At 37.4% G+C, this 21,787-nt stretch overlaps 2 protein-coding genes across 2 annotated transcripts; both read right to left on the bottom strand.

Moving 5' to 3' along the window:
* Positions 1-1,756: 1,756 nt before the first annotated feature.
* LOC108680893 (sodium/glucose cotransporter 4) lies at positions 1,757-12,970 on the bottom strand. Its single transcript, XM_018169819.2, has 15 exons — positions 12,261-12,970; positions 10,315-10,383; positions 9,869-9,973; positions 9,271-9,435; positions 8,269-8,467; positions 7,833-7,959; positions 7,380-7,467; positions 6,861-7,104; positions 6,285-6,513; positions 5,941-6,055; positions 5,282-5,372; positions 4,875-5,017; positions 4,273-4,456; positions 3,029-3,203; positions 1,757-2,719 (listed from the first exon to the last, which is right to left on the bottom strand). Exons 1-15 carry the CDS (start codon positions 12,342-12,344, stop codon positions 2,653-2,655), a joined length of 2,085 nt encoding a protein of 694 aa, XP_018025308.1. The 5' UTR covers positions 12,345-12,970; the 3' UTR covers positions 1,757-2,652.
* Positions 12,971-13,031: 61 nt separating this feature from the next.
* LOC108680890 (sodium/glucose cotransporter 4) lies at positions 13,032-21,255 on the bottom strand. The gene is given in 13 exon segments (XM_047881269.1): positions 13,032-14,576; positions 14,767-14,926; positions 15,132-15,270; positions 16,065-16,207; positions 16,820-16,910; positions 17,276-17,390; positions 17,736-17,924; positions 18,297-18,561; positions 18,696-18,894; positions 19,296-19,386; positions 19,388-19,473; positions 19,686-19,757; positions 21,036-21,255. Coding segments are annotated over 13 exon segments (1,698 nt in total). The 5' UTR covers positions 21,117-21,255; the 3' UTR covers positions 13,032-14,509.
* Between the last annotated feature and the right edge of the window lie 532 nt (positions 21,256-21,787).

The following is a 21,787-nucleotide window of genomic DNA, read 5'->3' as shown; positions in this document are numbered from 1 at the left end:
AACGACTAAAATTTTTTAATCACAATGAAACTGAGCACAGGGATGTTTTTCATTAAGCATTTTTGACGCGGGTTAGCGGTATGAGACACGAATAATATTTTCTAGTTGCCTGAAACATAAATCTAAGGAATCATTTAAATGTTCTTTTCTTGAATTAAAATTTAAATTCACAGGATAATTTTGTCAAGTTTTTTAACATAACTCTGAAGTAATGGTGCATTCTGAGTAAATTAGTAGTAACTAGAACAAATATAGGCTACAATGACCACGAAAATGTTATTTCTTCTCCTATAGAGAATTTTTTTACTCCAAATTTTCTAAATCAGATTTTATAAATTCAATGGAAGTTTTTATCCTAATTTCGTAATAATATGCTGAAGTAGACTGACGAGGACAATTTTATTACCGTTCTAGTTGTTAAAAACAACGTGAACATCGCTCGAATGTTCAAATTTTATAGTTATGGAAGAACAACATCGCAACGAAAAAGCATTAGATCCGGGACGAAATTTTCAATGACCTAAGGATGTCACGTACGAGCTCATATGCCAATAAAATGTAATCTAAGTAAGCCAGATAACCGTAGATGTTAAGCTAGAGATACCGATAACTTTGCACTTACAATTGTAGCAATAATTTCTTGCTGACTTTTACCCACTCGAACTAGTCGAAAAGATGGCTGCTATTGTTCTGACACACCCAGTTGACTCACTTACGGGCAGCTGTTAACAATAGAATTCTCACTTTTACGAAAAATTTCTATTAGTGTTATTAATATACATATAACGACATATTCCGCTATGTGAACAACTCTGATCTCAGGATGTTTGGATAGTGCGTGCTGACTGGGCAGCTCCAGAAGGAAGAGTTGCGTGCGATGGTCTAGACTGCGTACAAGTCCTGGTCCGAGGTCTAGATCGAAGAAAGACGGCTTCTGTGCCACGCATCATCTGTCATTGAGTTACAATGTCTTATTCATAGTACTGTTCGAGCAACACGTACGCATGTCGTTCAAAGAACTATAAACTAGCACTTGAATCTTTCAATCTCTGATGTATTGAATAGAATCCCGAGAGGTCATTCTATCTCTGAGCTTCGTCATATTCTCAGTATTCTCTTATTCTCGTATAAAGTCATATCAATACTGTGGAAAATTGTCACGATCATGCTGCCAGTGCATCAGTTTAGTCGAAAAATTTGTGTACAATAAAAATTCAAAATGAAATTTAATAATAATCTACGTTTGCGGGAAATTGTTTAATCTACTTGCAGGCTGAACCTGTTTCGATACTACGAGCGCTTTTGAAATAAGCATAGCTTTCAAGCTTGAGTCACGAGCAATGAGTGTCTAGTTTGATCTATGAGCTGTTCGTTAGTGAGTTCTCGTTTGATTAAAGCAGGTAATTTTTTTTCTTTCATAAGTCATTTACGTTATTAATGAATATCTAATGAAAGAATATGCGTAGCGCCTTCCATCGTGGTATAGTTGAGACACTTGAATGAATGAGTAGCACTTTCATATGCCAGTCTGAAACTGGCATATGAAACTGGTCAGTCATTCAATCAGTCATTCAATGCATAGTAGACTTCCCATTTTCGGAACTATGAATTATTATACTGTCGTAGTATAAATACATTAGATCTATTTATTTTATTTCGAAGAAGCAATGAAATTAGATCATTCTAGTCTATCAATACTTTGTGAGTATTTGGGCGCGTGGAAAGTAAGACTATTGCACGTATATATTGACTTTTTATTATCAGTAACTTTGAAACACATCTTGAGAATATGTCATTAACATAAACTCGAGTTCCAACCTTGCTTCGTTTATAAAGTTCAACAATTTTATTTATTCGCAAAAGGATCGTGCATCGTTCTTCCGTCATCGTCAGGAGACTCGAGAAGCAGACCGTCGACAAAAGTTACAATCTTAACAGAGAGTCTCGATTTTTAATTTGGGAATTTTTGGAGTTCCATCACAATATTAAATCATTTGGGTGATTTTACTTATTCAATAACATGAAAAGAAGATTTTTTTGTCGATTCATGATGCCTAAATCCAATTACGTAGCTCATGGCTGTCAACTTCAGCAAGATTTTCGCACTGGAATGTATGCTTCGATGAAGTAGCAAGCTTTTAACGCCATCATAAGTATATAATTGCTCGTGACGAACATGATGCATTCGATACTAAAACAATGTTATGTTATTCAAAAATGTTTAATATGGTTTCATCTGTGTAAATTAGTATAAGAAATCTTAATCTACTTTCACTTTGGTTTCGGGCATTGCTATGAACCAAATGAACCGCTATGAAACTTTTAATGCTTGCGTTCTTGCTGATAAATCGCTTTTCTAAGGTATAAGTTGTAATTGAGTCGCGTACTCATGAACGATCTAAGAATATAATACTGGTCCAATACGAATACCATACAAATAAATTTGTGACAGAATTAAACCTTTTTATACCCTGAGTGCATCTGGCAACGAAAAAACTCACGTGAGTTTTTCTAACATAAAATTCTGGATATTTTAAGTAGATGTTACACAATGCTTTAAATAACATAAGACTTATGCACAGAAGTAGAAATATAAAATAAAATTTGAAATTAATTCAGTTGTAGGCATTAAAAAACTATATTTTTCAGAAATTATGCATAGAAACCCCATAGGAAAGTTGCTCCCACGATGCACAGCACGGCGGCAAAGTTCACGTATCTGCATTAAAGAAAGAGAAGGATTAATTTAACATTAGTACATGCTTTTGAAACTCAATGAGTGAAGCGAAAAATATAATAAGAAATTCTAATACTTTGTTTGACTCAAAGCTTATTAACACAGAATTTGATTCATTCATGCATTTAAATACTGGATTATTAATAAATAAGTGCCACTTTTGCAGCCTTTAAGTTAACCTACAACTATTCACTGAAGCTGATTCACGATTACAATTTGATAACAATTATTCAGACAATTATTTTTTACGCTTCGGTTAAAATACGTTACCATAGAACTTTTTCCACTTACTCTTTTTGTCTTGGCTCTTCTCTAATGGACTTTAGCGCGTCTTCTATCTGCTGTTGCTGTGCATTTTTGACCTTTTCGGGTGCTTCTGTGGCCGGAAAGTTACCGTTTTCTGCGGCCTCCTTGGCGCCTGCACCGCAGAGTCTGCCCAACACTTGCAGCCAACGCGGTGTGTCCTCTGAAACTCGATTCGGTTAGTCGGATGCCATTGCACGTTGTGATCACTCCTTCGAAATTTAGAATTTCAAGGATTCTAATATACATGAAGAATTTCCATAAATGTGTCATTTGAGTAGAAAATTGCAGTAGGTACTATTTGCATTAAAATTACAAGTCGTGAAACAGACGAATTTTAAAATTCATCGAAACGACAGCAATAAAGCTTATTTTAAAATTATTGTTAAAATTTTCTTGAGCGTCACCGCCTGGAATGTTTGCAGAGCTTGCATTTCAACCATATTCATTTTATATGAATATGGTTGGTATGGTATTCATTTACAGGCCACATCAGGCCTACACTGCAGCGCCGAGATCACTATGTTATGATAGATTACGGAAAAAGTAAAATTACTAACTTAAGTAATGGCTTGTTTAGTTTCCCATTTTACTAATCAAGCTTTGTTCTATCCGCATGTAAGCTAACATAGCGAGCGAAGCGACGATATTTTCGAGCCACTGCATTCGGATTTATCCGGAAGCACGAGTACTCGAGCTCACAGGAAGTTCGCTGCACGCAACAATCGAATTGTGATGCCATGATTGACAGCATTTGCTATTAGGAACGAGTTCACGATGCCTTGCAGCTCTACTGAAACTCATGGAAAACCGTGAGAAACTATGAATAACTGTAGCCATATTTCCAAACCTGAAATATACTTCTCACTTCTGCCATAACTGCTAAATTTGTTTCAGGGAGATTTTAGGAATGCCATGTTAGTTGCTGGTTCGAATAATTTTCAACCTTAAATTCATAATTTTGTTAGTAGGTTATTTTATTAATTTAAAATACTTTCATTTGAAATTTTTTTTAAATAGTGCACTATGGACTTCCCTTGCACGCTTACTCGAAAGATTGCTAATTTTTACTTACGATTTCCGAGTAAACGCCCATTTTAATTCAAATAAATCATTCATACAAATACTTTTCGTATCATAAGTGAGACATGTGATAGAATGTTACTTTCGATTTAACGACTGAGATCTTCAGTGGCAAGATCATCACGCACAACCACATGAAATTGTCTCACCAGGAAGCGCCTGACCCTGCAGGTTCTCAGCGCACTTGGCGTTGATCTTGACCGCCTCGCCGCTACTGCAGGTGTAGCTGACCGCAGGTTCGTGGGACGCGTTCAGTCGCTCTTCGTCCCGCCACTCCCGGGTCGTCACGCGGGGCACGTCGCTGAATCGCGTCCAGTACGTCAGACGGTGAAGCTGATGCATGAAATTTGCAATATTTTTGATAAATATTATTAGGTAGTAGAATCAGGTGTATTTCGTTTACAAAACGGAGAAAAATTACATTATGTAGTAACTAGTAAGGTGTGCCCCCATGAGAGAAGATTTAGCAACTAATGGCTTAGTTGTCCACTGAAATATAATCATTAAGAACAAAACATTCATTGAGCGAGATAAATATTTTATTATTAAAATTGATAAGTTAATCTAAACATTGAAATTTGTTTGAAAAAATCGTTAACTTAAAAGAACGATTCATCAAGTGCAAGCACTCGAAGTGGCTGTTCAATCAAATTATTTTTGATAGAGTTATTTGTCGTAGAAATTTTGTTGGCAAACTAGGCGTGTTTAATCTAAGAAATATATCAAGTATTACGGGCATCATTCTACTGACGCATTTATCCGGTATAGGCTGCGTGAGGAGCGAGACCGACACGGTGACGATGGCGGTGAAGACGCACAGCAAGATGCTGAAGTGTAGGAAGTGCACGTCGCCCACCAGCCTCTTGATGATCTCGGGACGAGGATCGGGTTCAGCTGAAATGTATTTTGTGCACATATTTAATTTTCGAGAGCATGCAGAGACTTATTTTTATTCAATGTCTTTTTCAACACCCAAAAATTGTTCCACTCACACTAAGACGTAAGATTTTGTGGCATCTCATGTTAATTTTTCTCGTAAAATTGGACATTTACACATGAAAATGTTTGCAAACAACCAATACTTTATAATAATTTATTATAAAATGTTTTTTCGAATGCATCAAGATAGATTTATACTCGAGCATGCGCACTGCCCACCTGAGCCACAGGGAGGGATGACGTAGGCAAACTCCAGCACAAATCTCAGCAGACCGACGACCAGGCCGATCATGAGGCCCCAGAAGGCACCCTAAAATTCAATAATAACACGTGAGGAAACTAAGTTGCTGATTGCATATAGTTGAGTAATTATTCTCTACACTGATCATATCATCCAAAGAACACTACTGCACTATTGATCCCACTGCAGTATTTCCAAGGTCGAAGAGTACAGGGGCATCTCTATAGGATAACTTCCCTGATTCTACGCAGCGATATTGTGCCAAGCTCGTTCATCTATCAATCATCATCAAGAACCATAGCCTTAATGCACACTCAGGAACGCGTTCAATTCCTGTTTTGAAAAGCAATAATTCCTGCGATACAAGCAGGAGTGCGGTGATAGAACAACTGAATGAATGTAGATCGAAAATTGATAGAGAAAAATTGCGTAAAGAAGTCAAAAATAATGAAAACACTAACTTAACGCCGCCCTCATCGAAGTACAATATGATATTTAAGTTAAAAAAGCATACAGAATTTATGCCGATCACGAATACTTTTAACAGAGTTATATAATGCATATAATTCATTTATTTTGGACGGTGAGAAAGCAAAATTTTTGAAAATATGAATGGGAATTAAATGAAATTATTTACCGGCTCGTTAGTACGAGTCCAGAAAACGGCGAGGATGTAGACTGCGGTGAGCGGAGGCGCCAGGAAGGAGGTTATGCTCTGGATGTACACAAAGAGCTGAGAGCTCGTCGAGTTTCTGCAAGTATTGGCAACACTATAGGCTAGAACCATTATATGTTTTGAACTAATCCCTAAACATCTGTTCACAAAACGATTCAAATAATATTATTATTGCTATTATTGTTCACTGAATTACTATGGTCTTCATTACTCTATTTGCCTGTAAATGGCGATAAAATGTTGTTCTGATTGGAAATTTCAGTTCAAACAGGCGAATTTATCCCAATTCAGCTCTGTGAACTCACTGAATAACCGGTATCCACACTACGGAGATGATCACGAGCACCAGGACTGATATCCTGCCCACGATCAGTTGTTCGATCTCAACAAGTCTCGGGCTTCTTTTCTTCCATGCGTTCCTTCTCACGCACGCCCAGATGTCCATCGTGAAGATCGTGGACGATGAGTTGAAAATGGAAGTCAGGGAGGACATGAGGGCCGCCATCATCACAGCCAGCATCAGTCCTCTCAAACCTGTCGCAAAAAAACTTTTTTCAGTTATCTGTTGTCATAGTAAACGAAAAACTCTAATTAGAAAATTTTTATACTTCGTCTAAAATAACCCTCGAGTTCACCGTCAGATGAATATTAAACCCTCGTATTTAATAGCTAAAAAATTGAAAAAAAGCAAAATTAAATTTCGATTTAATTTTACAGGTAACACTGCAAAATTATTTAAACATTTTAAACATACCCATAGGGTTGTGAAATTTAAATACGGATTAGTTTATCAAAATTTTCATTTAGTTTAGAAGAAACTTCAGCATCGAGGCGGCGGTTTAATTTATTTACAACAGCTAAAATTTCTAAGGATTTCTCACCGTCAGGCAAGAGTTCGAGCACAAGCTTGACGTATGCTTTATTCGTACAGCCAGCAGCTGATCCGCAAAATTTCTTGCAGGTCTCAGGGTCGACGCATCCAACTTCTTCAGGGAAAAGCACCCGCGCTATCATCCCCGGGAACACCAGCAGCCACAGCGGCAGGAACTTCAGCCAGCCGCCGAGGATGCAACCTGCCTTCGCGTGGATGATGTTGCGACTGGCCAGTGTTCGCTGAACGATCACCTGGTCGTAAGAGGTCGGTTAAATGATCTACGTTTCTGAATTTACTTTCACATACGAATTAGTCAATATTCTAAAACAATTTATGAATAATAATTAATAACAATCATTTGAATTAATATGTGCGAATTTATATATTCATAATCATAACAAATAATCAGAACCAATATCAAGTATCTATAGCTCTATAGCTCCAGCATTTTAGTTATCTTTGAACTATTTCTGCAATATCTCGAAGCCTTAATTACTCACATAAAATAAGAATGCCTTATACATACCTGGTCTGTGCACCAGCACCAGATGGCGAGGATCGTGAGACCAAACACGATTCCCGTCCACGGTAGATCGGAACCCACGATGGGGCGCCTGCAATCACAAGAAAATTTGCATTCTTGGCACAATTATAAATTTATTCATACAAATAAATGCTCGCTTTTCTAGATATGCATATCAAATCGTCAAAGCATACATATTTTTTTGAAAATCTAAATCGTGATTTATAAAATGCATTCCAAACTTTAAGTAAACATAACTCCACGTTGTCTATTTTCGTGCGTTGTAAAATATTTTCAAGTTTCTCGAGCCCTCATTTGAATATTCTAATTCTGGTTCTTTAAATTAGCTGAGAAGATTGAAGAAGAAGAAGATTGAATCTTCTTCAATGTTCTTGAAGATTGAAGAAGAAGAAGAAGAAGAAGATTGCAGAACGCTAGGAGTCCTGTATTCCTCACATTAGGTTGAATGCGTATGGTGGAGGCGCGTTGCACGTTTTGTTGTTGGTATCGAAAGCAAGTTTGGAAGGGAGCGCTAGCGGATACTTGTACACTAATTGCTCGTAGCCGCCCACTCTGCTGAATGCTGCCATAGACAAATAATCATCTATTAACATTTTCATCGCCTAATGCCTGAATAAATTAATGATATGTGAAACAAGATGTCGCATATCGAAAGAAAATGTTCCAATTTGCTTGCCTATAGATTCTGAGGTAAATCAACAGCACGCTCCGTCTGATAGATCGATTTGGAAAAAAAATTGCTAGATCCTCCCAAATTCTTCATAAATATTATCGGCTTTTACTAATGCATCCAAGTCTGGTATCATTTAAAAACAAATTACTCATTTAATTGACGACAACAATTAAAGGAGGATTGCAGGAGTGTTCGTACCGATGCCGGTGAGGACGAGCGCACCGAGAACCATAAGGATTGTCTGCACGAAGTCCGTCCACATGACGGCCGTCAGACCGCCCGCCATCGTGAAGATGGCGGCGATGGCGAGCAGGATTAGCACGCTGAAGTAGAGCCACTCAGGCGACGACTGCCCGATCGCCTCTTGGATGAAAAGAGCGCCAGCGAACAGATCTGCCTGCACGTTTGTTAACCGTTTTAAATCACACATTCAATGACAGCGTCAAGCTCGAAGATGGTGTTGAATGCTTATGAGGGTGGCCCAGTGGCTCCAGTTCAGAGTACCAGGATTGGTGCAGAGAGGCGCGGGTTCGGTCCCATCTCTGTGCGCCAGTTGATGGTCAGAATCGGCGAGGAGGCCGGGCGGTTAAGCACAGCAGAATTGGAAGGGAAGCAGCTAGTGAATTGCGAGTTCGAGACTGCAAAATGCTGTGAATGTTCTGCGATGTCAAGAATCGGCGACAAGCCTACGGCATACTAAACGCTGAAACCGCTATTATGTTATATATTATTATTATGAGAGAGCACCGGCACGGGAATCCTGTTTGATAGTTTATGTAAAAAACGCCCATAATTGGTATGATGCCTTATAAATTTTATAGAGTTGCTTAAACAGTAACTCGTTAAAAGAAGGAGTGAATCCCATCCTAAGAAAACCCATTTTAAGAAAATACGACAGAAAAGGAAACAATCGCTGAATTCAAATTATAAATAAATTTCCGTACTGCTTGCCGTAAGAGAAAACTAATTTCCCAAGAAGCAGCATCCGCATTTGTTTACCGCAAATTACTTAGCGCCATCATTGAGAGCTTCTGGTTAAATAATTCTTTTATTCCACATCTTCCCCATTCAGGGGACTTCTTATACGATTATGTGTTTCTTACATCCACGTCCGGTTATATTTAACGTACTGTTTTATCTGTGGAGAATATTACTGTGATTTGAACTACCTTCTCATATCTATATCTGTTAATATCTCACCGATATTTTAGTGAAGACGTAGAGGAGGAGAGCGAGAACTGATAAATATATTCTGATCCTCTGTCCGCCGAAGCGCTCCCTCAGGTACTCCGGCATTGTGTACACGCCGGAGCTCATGTACACTGGCACGAAGAGCCATCCAAGGAGCAGTAGTACAAATGTTGCCTGTGCAACAATAAATAAATGCTTTATTGTTATTTGCTTGAATCAGTATCTAATATTAAACAAAAAGTTAGTTGTTCCGTAATATACAGTTCCAGAATATTATTCCTTGCGAATTTTTCAAATTTTATGCTCTGCCCAACTCATTTTTGAACCAAATATGTATTTAAAATTAATTCAAAGCGATTTAAAAATCACTTTCTTTAACATTCATCGCCCTTTTAAAGAATTTAGTCACTATGAATTCTTCCTTTTTCAATTAAGAGATAAATTGGAAGCATTTGCAAGGGCAAAATTTTTGCTGAGTTTGTGCTCACCACGCTTCATTAATTTAGGTCCAGAATATAATCCAATGACATTGTAGAATCGAAAGTATTATTAAACTAATAATTAAACACAAGAACATTACAGTGTTGTTTCTAATTAATTTTCTAACATTTATTTCGAAGGCTGCGATGCCGATGCCGGAGGCGGCACCAGTGCCTGCTAGGCCAATGAAGTGACCGGAACCGACGTTGCTCGCAAACAGCGACGCCCCGACCTGCATAATAAGTTAAATACTTTAAAAAATTAGACATCATCGTATGTTAAAAAGATGAAATTTCTTTCAGATTTATAGAGACATTCAATGTACAAGCTTTTACATTCGACGCAGGCAGTAAGTCAAGTGCTCCTTCTGAATATGTTTAAGCCTACAAACACTTGTCAAAACATGAACAAAGTGTCATTGCACAGGTGTAACTTATCGATCGAGCAACTGGCAAGGTGCGGCTGTAACCAACATTGGATCAAGTTAATGAAAAGTTCCTAAGAAGCTATTTTTAAAACCGAAATTTTTAAATAGCTTAATCCAAAATACTTCCTTTTTCGTGATTTACTCACTGGTATCCAGTGCATATTTCGAGATGCCATGAAGAAACTGCTGACGTCACCTTTGCTCTTCCTTGACGACTAGAAAAAAAAGGAAATATCAAATTTAAAATTTAATTGCGTTATGTGCTTGCAAATAAGATTTTCGAAATTAGCTATTGAATGTGAAATTACCGAATGTAGAATGTTTCCGTTTAATATCTCAATAATCCCATAGAAGCACATCTTTCTGCATAAGCTTTGATGTTAAAATAGAAGTAAGACTTCATGCATTTTAGTTTATTTGTTTATTTCGGCGTTTTTAATAGACAGTATTAGAGGTATGTATTTTGGAATACAGCGCGTATCAACAATTCAATCATAACTGAATATTGTCTTAGACATAATTTTTCGGAGTTAGAACTTACTTTGCACTACGGAGACCGACTTGAAAATTAATATCCGATTGAATTTATATGACATCTTCAAAATAATTTTTTTTACAGCAGCTGTGCACGTTTAAACAATACATAGAGCAACAATGGGGGGATGGTAGCTCGTATAGACACGCGTGTGTCCTTGCATCTCATTCACTTGGCATCCGCAGCAAAATACACTGAATGTCTCGATTCTTTTGAGAATCAACGTGTATAAGGATTATCTCGAACACCATGCATCTTATCAATAAATACTTTGATCGTACCATTCAAATTATGGTATCTCATCGCAAATTTTTGTATTTCAGAATAACTTCACGGATATTTCAGTGAGTTGTTATGAATCCAATGAAGTATTATAAACATTGTTATAATTATTATAGTTTTAAACAATGTCGTGGGTATAGTGGTAAAAAGGATTAATAAGAACGATAAATGAAAACTATAATAAGCAAACGACAAATACAAATGAAGACAAAATATAACCGTGTGTTCCCTTTGCTCAAGTTCTTACTTTCGGTCTCAAGATTCGGAGCCTTTCTAAAATTAAGAAATAAGCGAAAATTTAGAACTAGCAATATTTGAGCAACAAAAGAATATTACGTAAGCCAGATAAATAAATTATAGACTGATAATCATAATCATGAACAAATCTAAACATCATCACTGAATTGCAACAGAAAATTATCACAAAATAAAAAGATCAAATGATAAAGTAACGCGTACCTCCGTGGTGGATCATATAGCAATGAACAAGTTTCGGTGCTTATCAGAACGAGGTCACGTCCGAGGTGACTTAAAACCAAAAATCCAAATGTCTAACTGTAAAAACTCGCTATTACACTACGTACCCTAACAACAATATCGATGATTTTGACTTCATTGTATTTGGTATTCATAAGTGTATTTACACTATAATTATCGAAAATTGCTGTACGCTTACTACGCTTAGCATGGCCATTAAGTAATTCTCATTTCCGATTTCGGATATAAGAATCACTTAAATTTCAATTCCAATGGTATAGAAAAAATATAGTTTAAGTTAACTTGATACGCTAAAATTTCCCTGAACTTATGTTGTGTAAAATTAGCTTCGTCAAATCGAGTCGCTCAGAGGTTCACGCTGTGCTTGGTTAAACGAACATCCTCACATCCGGGCACTTCTGAGAACTGGCGCCCGGAAAAAAATGCGCCAAGTTTTTTTCTGTTTTCCGGCTAACATAAGGATAATTTAACTATACGGAGAAAATATGATCCGAGATAATTTCAAGTATATAATATAGCTTCGTGTATTAGGCTATCGCTTTATTTAGTGCCTAAAATCTAAACAAGAGGGAGTATAAGGACAATTAAATTGGCAACTAACGCCAGCCGAATTTTATTCAATCCGTAGTTCAAGCATTACTACATTAAAAATAAACAGGGACATGGTGGTTACACAATGCAATGAATCTTGGAGATAAAACGAATTAACAACACTTCAGCAGTAACACTACTGCGGAAGTAGTGTTAGTAGTAAAGTAGTGATTGGTGTCTACTTACCACCAATCCAACGGCAAGTACAAAAACGAAGTACCCAATAATGACTCCATAATCTGGCCAACTTAAATAGTTCTTCGCACTCATGACGATGCTTAATGCTTTTCAAGGCACAAACAGCTTACTGAAACTTGTAATTATTCGTTAGGTAGATGCCCTAGCACTGTGCATGTGTGACACCACAGAGATATTGATGTTGAAGTGCAAGGTTACAACCACCAGGCGCGCTAGAGCGTCGCACAACACTGCTCGTGATGCAGCACAGCAGGTTTGTTTCTTCCAGCGGCTGCGAGCAGCGCCAAGGCTGAGCACCTGTACGCGTCTGCCACTCTCGGGGTTTGACCTGAGCGCATCAGGTGCAGGCATACGCAGCGGTCAGGTCATCGTGTTTTGCTACTGGGATAGGAGCTAGTTCTTTTAGTTCAAGAAGATATAAATTTCATAAGGATAAGATTCCAGTTAGCAATGAGGAGAAGATGTATTTGTTCAAACATTTTATGATAACATTCTAAGATAAGAATTAATCAATGTAATTGAGCCATTGAACCGATTGCAGCTACTAAATAATTTAATCATGATACCACTATCCTTCAATCATTTTTGTGCTCTAAATAACTATATTTTTATCGGCATCATTAACGTAAAGTTGCCTTATATGAAAATTATTGATAAATCTTTAATACTCTAGTAATACTTAAAGTTTCGACAAGCTTACGACCGGTGTACTGAGCTCAAAAATTATGACTTTAGCTTTCCTACGAACCGATTTAATTATTTTCGCTTTACTCAATGCGTTCCTGAACAATTTGCATATTTTTACCGTCAATTGTGTAATTCCCTCATCCTAGCCTTTATTTATCGTCGCTATTAATTCTTAACACATCGCAACGCAAACTTATAAAGAGTCACTGTAATACTTAAATTTTGTTCCATATTTCACCGGTTTGTCTACAGCTCTGATGATAACCTGAGAATTTGTTATCGTAGAAGAACAAATCGACGAAACTTACTAGCAGGAATCCAAGGGCGTAACACCTTCCGTGTTGTGCCCCAGCAGATTTATGTAGCATCTTTTTAAATTTTACGCCGGCTAAGAAGTTTCTGCAGAGCCTCATTTCAAATTCTAAATCGATGAAGCAACGCATATTCTATTCACAAGAAACAATGGTTCAAAGCTTCTTCCTGAAGGCTTAGATGTTTATAGTCTATAGAGGACTTCCTCATAATAACAATAGCTTGACAGGTCAACATTAAAACGGGGTCGACCCAAAGCAGAATCTAAATTTCAATTCGCTCTCTTGAATTTAGTGCATAGCGAACCCGAAGTAAAAGTAGGTTAACTCGATTTTACAAAAGACTGGTCTTTCAAATCCTTCGTTTTGATTTCTAGTACGCCAGCAAATTTTATAAATAAGTTTATTCCCTTTCGCTAAACATATCACGGTCTCCAGTTTCATATCCCAGCTGATATGAAAACAATGTAGTAAAATTTAGATTTAAAATCAAATGCTTTATACAGATACAGGACAGTGCAATTACGGCAAAAAATCCAACGTATATAAAAAAAGTTCTACTAATAAAGAATAAAGCGCGTTTATTTATTTATTTTCAAAATTTATCTCAAACCAGATCGTCTAATGTTCAAGGAAACATTCACTGGGATTTCATTTTCCAATAACTGGATTGATAATAAATAAAATAAAACTCCATGTACAGCGTACCGGTCTAATAGCTCAGAGGTACCCGTATTCCCTGAAACTCAGTTTCGCGGAAAATTTTGGTTGGAGTAAAAGTTTTGTTCATTTGTGCTTAGTAAAGGAAGAGATTTTAGGATTGATCGTAAAAATTTCAATCAATGCATTTGTATATTTTTAATTTATCTTAGTTTAAATTTGTTTTACCTAATTTGGTTGAAGAAACGCTGTGCTTTTTCCGCCTCACGAAATTTTTTAAATTAATTTATCAGCTTTACAATTGAAGAAACGTATTAGTAAGCTTTAAATGTAATAGAAAACCATACGTCCATAATTCAAGCTCTTTAAACACGTTACTGATGAGAGGAGTTCGGTTCATATCTGGTGAATGCAGCACAAATAGCTTATGACATATAACTTATTTCTGGAATATTTCTAATGCATATGATATCATATTTGCAAAGTTTAATATTAATGCTAAATTATAGATAAGAAAATATAATGTGCAATTCTCTTGCATAAGTTCAACACTCTAAAAACTAATGCGTTAATCCTGATTTATGCGTAAAATCCGAAGAAAGTTGTCGCAATCACCAAGACAACCACTGCCAGTGCGTTCACCAACCTGTAAATGATGACACAATGCTAAAAAGTTGTCTGTAACAAACTGAAAGATTACTTACCAGAAATTTAAAAAATGTGAAATATATTGAACAGATTTCTAAATAATTCCAGCATATTAGCGTCAATATCTAAAATATTTAATTTTGAAGTTGAAAATATCAAAGACAAATGTAGCATTTGAAACCACTGACTGTTTCTGCTTGGGGTCTTCATTGAGGAACTCGACAGAGTCTCGTATTTGTTCAGCTTCAGTTCTAACGTCGACGTTTGTTGGTTGGTCCTGAGTCACCGAGCGTGCAGTCTCAGAATAACCACATATGCGGTAGAGAAGCTCCTTCAGGCAAGACTTATCTACAAGAATAAACAACCACCATTCGTGAATGAAATTTGTGTATAATAAACTTAAGCCTGAAACATTATTAATTGCACATTCTTAAAAATAGCCTAACACCTGTTGCTGTGGACTGCAAATGATTCGTAAAAGTTGTTAATTTTTTACTGAAGAAAATCAAACATTAGAAAATGTCGATGTATAATTTTTCAATTAACCACTCACTATCTGAAGAAGATACAACAGAAGGATTTCGCTGGGAACGTTTCTCGGCTAAGATGTCTTCGTCGACCTCAGTCGTAATCTTCCTGATGGACACCCTGGGCTCGAGACTGCGTCGGGTGCTGAACATCAGACGGTGTAACTGCCGAGCAATCGAACAACTTTGTGAAAGCAATGGAAGAAACTTGGGTTTGTTTCGGTTTTTCACAGTTAGAGTTTTCGCGGTTTTAATATTTTAGTAATGTAAATTATTTCTGAAAAATAAATTGTGAGTTGCGTTGTCTTGATCTGCCATGAAAAATTCATCTGTGAAATGGGAGAATAAATTTTAATGCAAAAACAATGAAAGTTCGTCAAGGCCTCATTTAAAATTAAACATTCGTAGCATGAGTTGGGGGTATGAGTGGACTATTGATCATCGCTTTAGCATTTACGTTTAAAACTTCAAATTCTAGTTCATACGCAATCAACGAGTTTAAAAAAATTTGACCGTTTCATTCAATGAGAAAATTTAATCGAAAAATTCGCATTTAGTTAGTGTGGACTTACGGGACGGTTTATACGAATAACGAATCTCATCAAAGAGAACCAATAAACGGCAGAATTAATGTAAAACACTATATATAACAATAACTTAAACGTTAATATAAACAAAACAAATGACGCTAATAAATAATTTTATCAATGATTGTAATAAAATAATTGATTTTCTTAATAATTTCTTTATTTTATGAACTTAATAAATGAAAATTAATAATCCGACCCAATCGCCTGGTCCCAGCAATAAGTGCACTGGTCTGTTATTAGAATTGTGGCAGTATATGCTTGTTGATACAAATTTAATTAATAATCACATATCTGTAATTGGGGTTATTATTGTGTTATTGTTGCTCTGTTAATTTGCAGAAATAAGGGTTGGGCAATATTGTTGCTCACGCATTGCTCAGGGATGGGCTGAGTGAGGAATGACACGGAGAAGGCAACGGCGAGCGAGATGACCCACAGCAGGAGGCCGAAGTGCAGGTAGTGGACGTTACCGACGAGGGTTTTGATGATTTGGGGACGTGGATCAGGCTCCGCTGTTATTTTAGTCCAAGCATTAATGTTGTAGAATATCAAGAACTAAAGAATAATTTAATATTATTGATGTAATCTAATAAGGTTGACAGCATGATATACAGCCAGGAATCATCAAACGGCCTGATAATAGTCAGTGGGTGACCAGGTTCACAGGAAATTAATAAATGTAATGAAATGTACACGAAAAAGATCAAAACTTTAATTGTATGGTCCATTTGAAGGATCAATAACTACTCACAGCAAGAGGAATTTTGTACCTTGAAGTCGACGAGTAATGACTCGTTTAGCAGTAACTTTGAATGCTATTATAAATAAATGGATGGTTAGACGAATTTCAGTGGGATGTTTAAACGATGGAAACTCTTAACGAGTGGCTCGAGGCCACTGCTTTTTGTTTGCAATCTCCGTCGTTGCCTTCAATATGTAGTAAATTTGCAGCTTCCAAGATTGCTAAAACGATCTTTTGCTTCAATGATTTATACTTAAACTTCCCTGCTACCCCATTAAGTGACTGTCATTTTCTTGAATTCTTTAGTGCATCAGTAAATACTAGCGTACTCCCAATGTTTTATGAAAGTTTCTTAGTATCGTTATAATGATTTCTAACTCACATGATCCACAAGGTGGGATGCTGTAGGCAAACTCCAGCCCGAAGCGTATGAGTCCGATAATCAAGCCGATCATCAAGCCCCAGAACGCGCCCTACAACGAATACAAGAAGATTATTTCCATCTCAAGAACAGAAGTTATGTAAATTAATCATAACTTTCATGGACTTAAATTTAAAAAGCTAACAATATAATTGGAATTCATTCAGACTTCAGGAATCTTCTCACGCGCGTTTCATGAAACCAAACCCTCTAACAGCTCATTGCACGCAAAAAATTTTCATCAAAGCATTTTCCGATTTTTGTTTGAGTCTTTTTTTCAACACTATAGAACTGTTTTAGCTGCATCCGCCGCAAATATGCAGAGGAATTTTGTCTATATATCTATAATGGGTTGTTTGAATTTATTAGATTGATATTATTGAACTGGCTACCTGATTATTCATATCAGGGACTCACAGGTTCCGTGGTGCGCTTCCAGAACATGGCGAGGAGGTACACGGCGCAGATGGGTGGTGACAGGAACGAAGAAATGCTTTGGATGTACACGAAGAGCTGAGAGCTTGATGAACCTCTGCAAATTAGCGATTAGTTGCATCAACGGAAAGCTTCCCTCTGGTTTCGCAGCAGAGTCATACTATGTGCTACCAAAGACTCTAATCATTATTTCAATGTGCTTGTATTTATTTATTTATTTATTTTTTATTGAAGAAAAGTGATTACCCTAATGACTCGAGGAAAAGCTCCCCGTTTAATTAAAAAAAAAATATATATATACGTACATACATTCATACATACAAACACACACACACACACACACACACAAACATACATTGCCACATATATGAGATAATGCATTCGATTCATAAGTACAGAGTAAAAGGTTTAAAATTGAATAAGTATTTGCTCCCGTCCTTGCCGCTGTTGCCAGGCCTTCGCTGCTGCTTTGAAGGCAGTCAGGTCAGGAGCTGCCACGGTCTCCTGGGCGAGGGATTTCCACAGTCTGGTACCGGAAGTGAAGAATGAATGGCGGTATACATCCGTTCTTGCGCCCGGCACTATGAGCTTCTGATGGTGATCTCTGGTGATTCTGACAGCGAGCTGAAGCCTGCCAGGTGGGACGTTCATGTCCACCAGCTTTTGCATGATTTGCTACTCTTCTCTGCACGAGCGGCTCGAGGCCTAATTTTGACACCATCAATGAAGCGCTTGACAGTGAGCTGAAGTCCCCAAGGATACGTCTTGAGGATCTGCGCTGGACTGCCTCTAGTAGCGGGTCTGTGCAATTATTTCAGCAATAATTCATTTTGAATTGCTACGNTCCCCTCACCTGATCCGTGCACCAGTCCCCTCACCTGATCCGTGCACCAGTCCCCTCACCTGATCCGTGCACCAGTCCCCTCACCTGATCCGTGCACCAGTCCCCTCACCTGATCCGTGCACCAGTCCCCTCACCTGATCCGTGCACCAGTCCCCTCACCTGATCCGTGCACCAGTCCCCTCACCTGATCCGTGCACCAGTCCCCTCACCTGATCTGTGCACCAGTACCATACGGCGTTGATAGTAAGCCCGGTAAGCATGCCGGTCCAGGGCAGGTCGCTCTCTCCCGGTCCCACTGGACGGAAGAGGTTCATGGAGTACGGTGGAGGATACGCGCAGGACTCGTACTGCTCCGAGACGTTGGTGGCCGTGGCGTAGAAGTAATCGTCCACCAACTTGTCGTACCCACCGACGGCGCTGAATGCTAGGAATCCGAGCAACAACTCTGGTAAGTAATAACATGTGAACTTACTGTATATACTACAAGAAATAGAGAAAGACGTGAGAAAGACGTATACTTTATGAACTTAAACGTATTAATAGTCCTCAAATCCTTACATTTAGCCATGAGGATGAAGGCTCCAACGATCATAAGGATGGTCTGGACGAAGTCGGTCCAAATGACAGCAGTCAAGCCCCCGGCGACGGTGAAAAGTGCAGCGATGCCCAGCAGGATGACGACGCTCAGGTACATCCACTGTTGGGAGGTTTGTCCTATCGCTTCTTGGATGAAGAGCGCCCCGGCGTACAAATCAGCCTACACAAGGATACAAACTGTTTCAAGAATTTTATTTCTTAAAGTTATAGCTTCACAAAGTTTTATTAATTTAATTATGAGAAAAAGTACTTTAGATCCTACTTTTTTAAAGTTTTCGATAGCCTAATGACTCGATAATTCATTGAAGTTTCATAAACTATTCCTTTTAATTATATTTTTGTTATTAATATTGATGACTTACAAATCACATACATTCGCAATCCTGTAAATGTCGAATTATGAGCAGTTTTCAAATTTCTCAAAGTTAACAGCCGATCTTCCTCACTTCATGGTTACTTGGCTAGTTGCATTAAAAAATCCCCTCAAATTCTATAATACTAAAGTCGTCAGTTGACCCCCACATATTTATTCAGAAATATTTTTTCGTAGTTGATACACACCGATATTTTAGTGAAGACGTAGAGAAGGAGAGCGAGGACGGAGAGGTAAACTCTGATCCTCTGTCCGCCGAAGCGCTCCCTCAGGTACTCTGATGCCGATGCCGGACGCGGCGCCGGAGCCTGCCAGGCCGATGAAGTGACCGGAGCCGATGTTGCTTGCGAACAGCGACGCTCCTACCTGGAGAGTGAACACATGATGTAGAAATTTAATTTTTGATGTATGATCCAGTTTACAAATTATTATAACTTATTCTGAAATTTGTAATGTTAAATTTTACTGCGCTGCAAATGGATACGACATTTCTCCGCCGCTTAACCAAATTAGTACAAGTAGTACAAAATCTAAGCAATTAAATTTGCCGATGCTGATTTATTGAAATAGTTACGTACAGGAATCCAGTGCATATTTCTGGAGGCCAGGAAGTATCCGCTGATGCTGTCACCTTTGCTTCGGCAGGAAGACTGAAAATTAATGTACCGTAAGAGTCAATCATTATTGTACGGCCAATTATCTGATGTAAATATATAATTGGCCTGCAATATTTACACATAGTTTACAATCATTTACATGGAACTATAGTTAATAATTTTATTTGCCACATTGAATGAATAGTGATAAACTTACAATTCATAGGAATATTTTTAAAGGTTGTGTTCCGATGCCTTGAAACAATTGCGCAGTTATTTTGTACTCTTACGTAATGTATAATTTATTGCTATATGTCTTATCTGCCGCATTTATTGGCTTCAAAGATCTGTGACGCAGTCATTCGTTGAAAACATTGTAAGACACTTAAACCACTTAGGCAAACTTCCTTCTACTATCATAACTTTCTCAAGTAGAAAGTATTTGCAGATGGATAGTGTTATCATGAATCATAAAAGAACGTTCTGACCTATTTCCCAAGTGAAAAAATCTTGCGTGCACATATGTACATCCGCTGAGAGAATTAACTTTTTTCTCTTCGTGGTTCAGTTGACAGTTAATTTCTGTAAGCATGTATGAAGATAATGTTTACTATAAGAATGTTTTGTGAGTTCATGGGTCGTAATTAAATACCGCTGTCATGCAACCGCATGACTCTGGAGCTAAATTTGTCAGAGTATCAACTTCCATCTTTTGTTTCGTGATGATTAAAATCTGGGCACGCCTGCCTAAGATCAACAACAAGGTAGATGTTAATGGCAGGCATTGAGGACATTTCTTAAAGCTTTTCTCTTGAAACCTTACTCTAAGTAATTATATATTATTGATTCAATCATTGTATTCATTGACAATATTTATGGGTTCCTTTTCCAATGCATTATTGAGGACGCTTCCACAATTCAAACTTCTCTTCGACTGATGAAACAATACTGTTGACCACCACAACCATTCATACCGACTTGTTTGTATTTTCATTGTCCTTAATACACTTTCAAGTGGTATTTTTATATCAATTTTATTGGTGCAAAATAATAGACATTATCGGTTGAATCGTCAACAGACGATGCTATCATCGTATTACATTTGTTCAAGTTCTGATGTATATTTAGGCAAACAAAGCATGTGAATAACGTAATAACCTAACAGTGGAGATTAAAGTTGAATAAATATAAATAAATAAATTGAATAAAGGCTAGTCAACTGCTCTACATACCCTCATCAGGAGCCTCATACTTGTTATGGGTTCTAGATTACAGCTTACAGAGATAAATAAATATATGATACTTTTACCAAAATTATTGGTTAATACTCACGATTAGGCCGACAGCGAGTACAAAAGCAAAATATCCTCCGATCACGACGTAATCGGGCCATCGCAGGCTAGACATCGCCATGATCACAATTTATTTTGAATCGAACGAATTCAATGAAACACGCCAGTGCAGGCCTTAATTCTGCACGCCTGATTTTCGAGTTTCGTTCAATTAGAAGTCGACGAGGAATGGAAACTGGGATAAATTAAGTAAAAATATTTATTTACTGTGTAGGTACTACAATTATGCAAAAAAAAATAAAATTTGAGTAATTATATAATTTGAAATAAAGTCATGCCTCACATTTGGCACGGCTGGTAATTTTTTTTCAAATACTATATGTTTTAGAGTGGAAAATTAGATGGGTTTCAATCACTTGTTTCAGTATCAATTTCGGTGGCAATTTGACTTCCACCGAGACAGAATTTACAATATTTTCACTCTAGCCTCATATTCCAAACAATATTTCTATTTAAATTGAATTTACTTCTATTATATTTGCTGATATGATATTTGAAAACGTCAGACGATGGAAGTCCCGTAGTGCACATCACTGAGCTACTGAACAAGTGGCAGTCGATCATACAGTTCGCCTCGGTCTTCACGCCTCAGACTGTAACCTCATAAATTTTAATGAGCTTTATCATGAAAACGATTTAACGCCAACATATCTTTTGTCTGCCAGGCCCGCAGTATTTTATTGCCTTTCCATTGAGTTCTATAAATTTTGTAATATGGAATGTGTTTGCATC

This window comes from Hyalella azteca, unplaced genomic scaffold (genome assembly GCF_000764305.2).
Source record: "Hyalella azteca isolate HAZT.00-mixed unplaced genomic scaffold, Hazt_2.0.2 contig7483, whole genome shotgun sequence".
Taxonomy (NCBI): Eukaryota; Metazoa; Arthropoda; class Malacostraca; order Amphipoda; family Hyalellidae; genus Hyalella; species Hyalella azteca.
This window is presented reverse-complemented; position numbering and strand designations above follow the sequence as displayed.

Bases quoted from the DNA above. Each gene is read 5' to 3' on its own strand.
- LOC108680893 (XM_018169819.2), bottom strand. From the start codon at position 12,344: ATGAGTGCGAAGAACTATTTAAGTTGGCCAGATTATGGAGTCATTATT. The intron at 9,974-10,314 runs GTGAGTAAATCA...CTTATTATGCAG, and splicing joins GAAATATGCACTGGATACCA to GTCGGGGCGTCGCTGTTTGC. The intron at 4,457-4,874 runs GTCAGTAGAATG...TTCATGCATCAG, and splicing joins AGCCTATACCGGATAAATGC to CTTCACCGTCTGACGTACTG.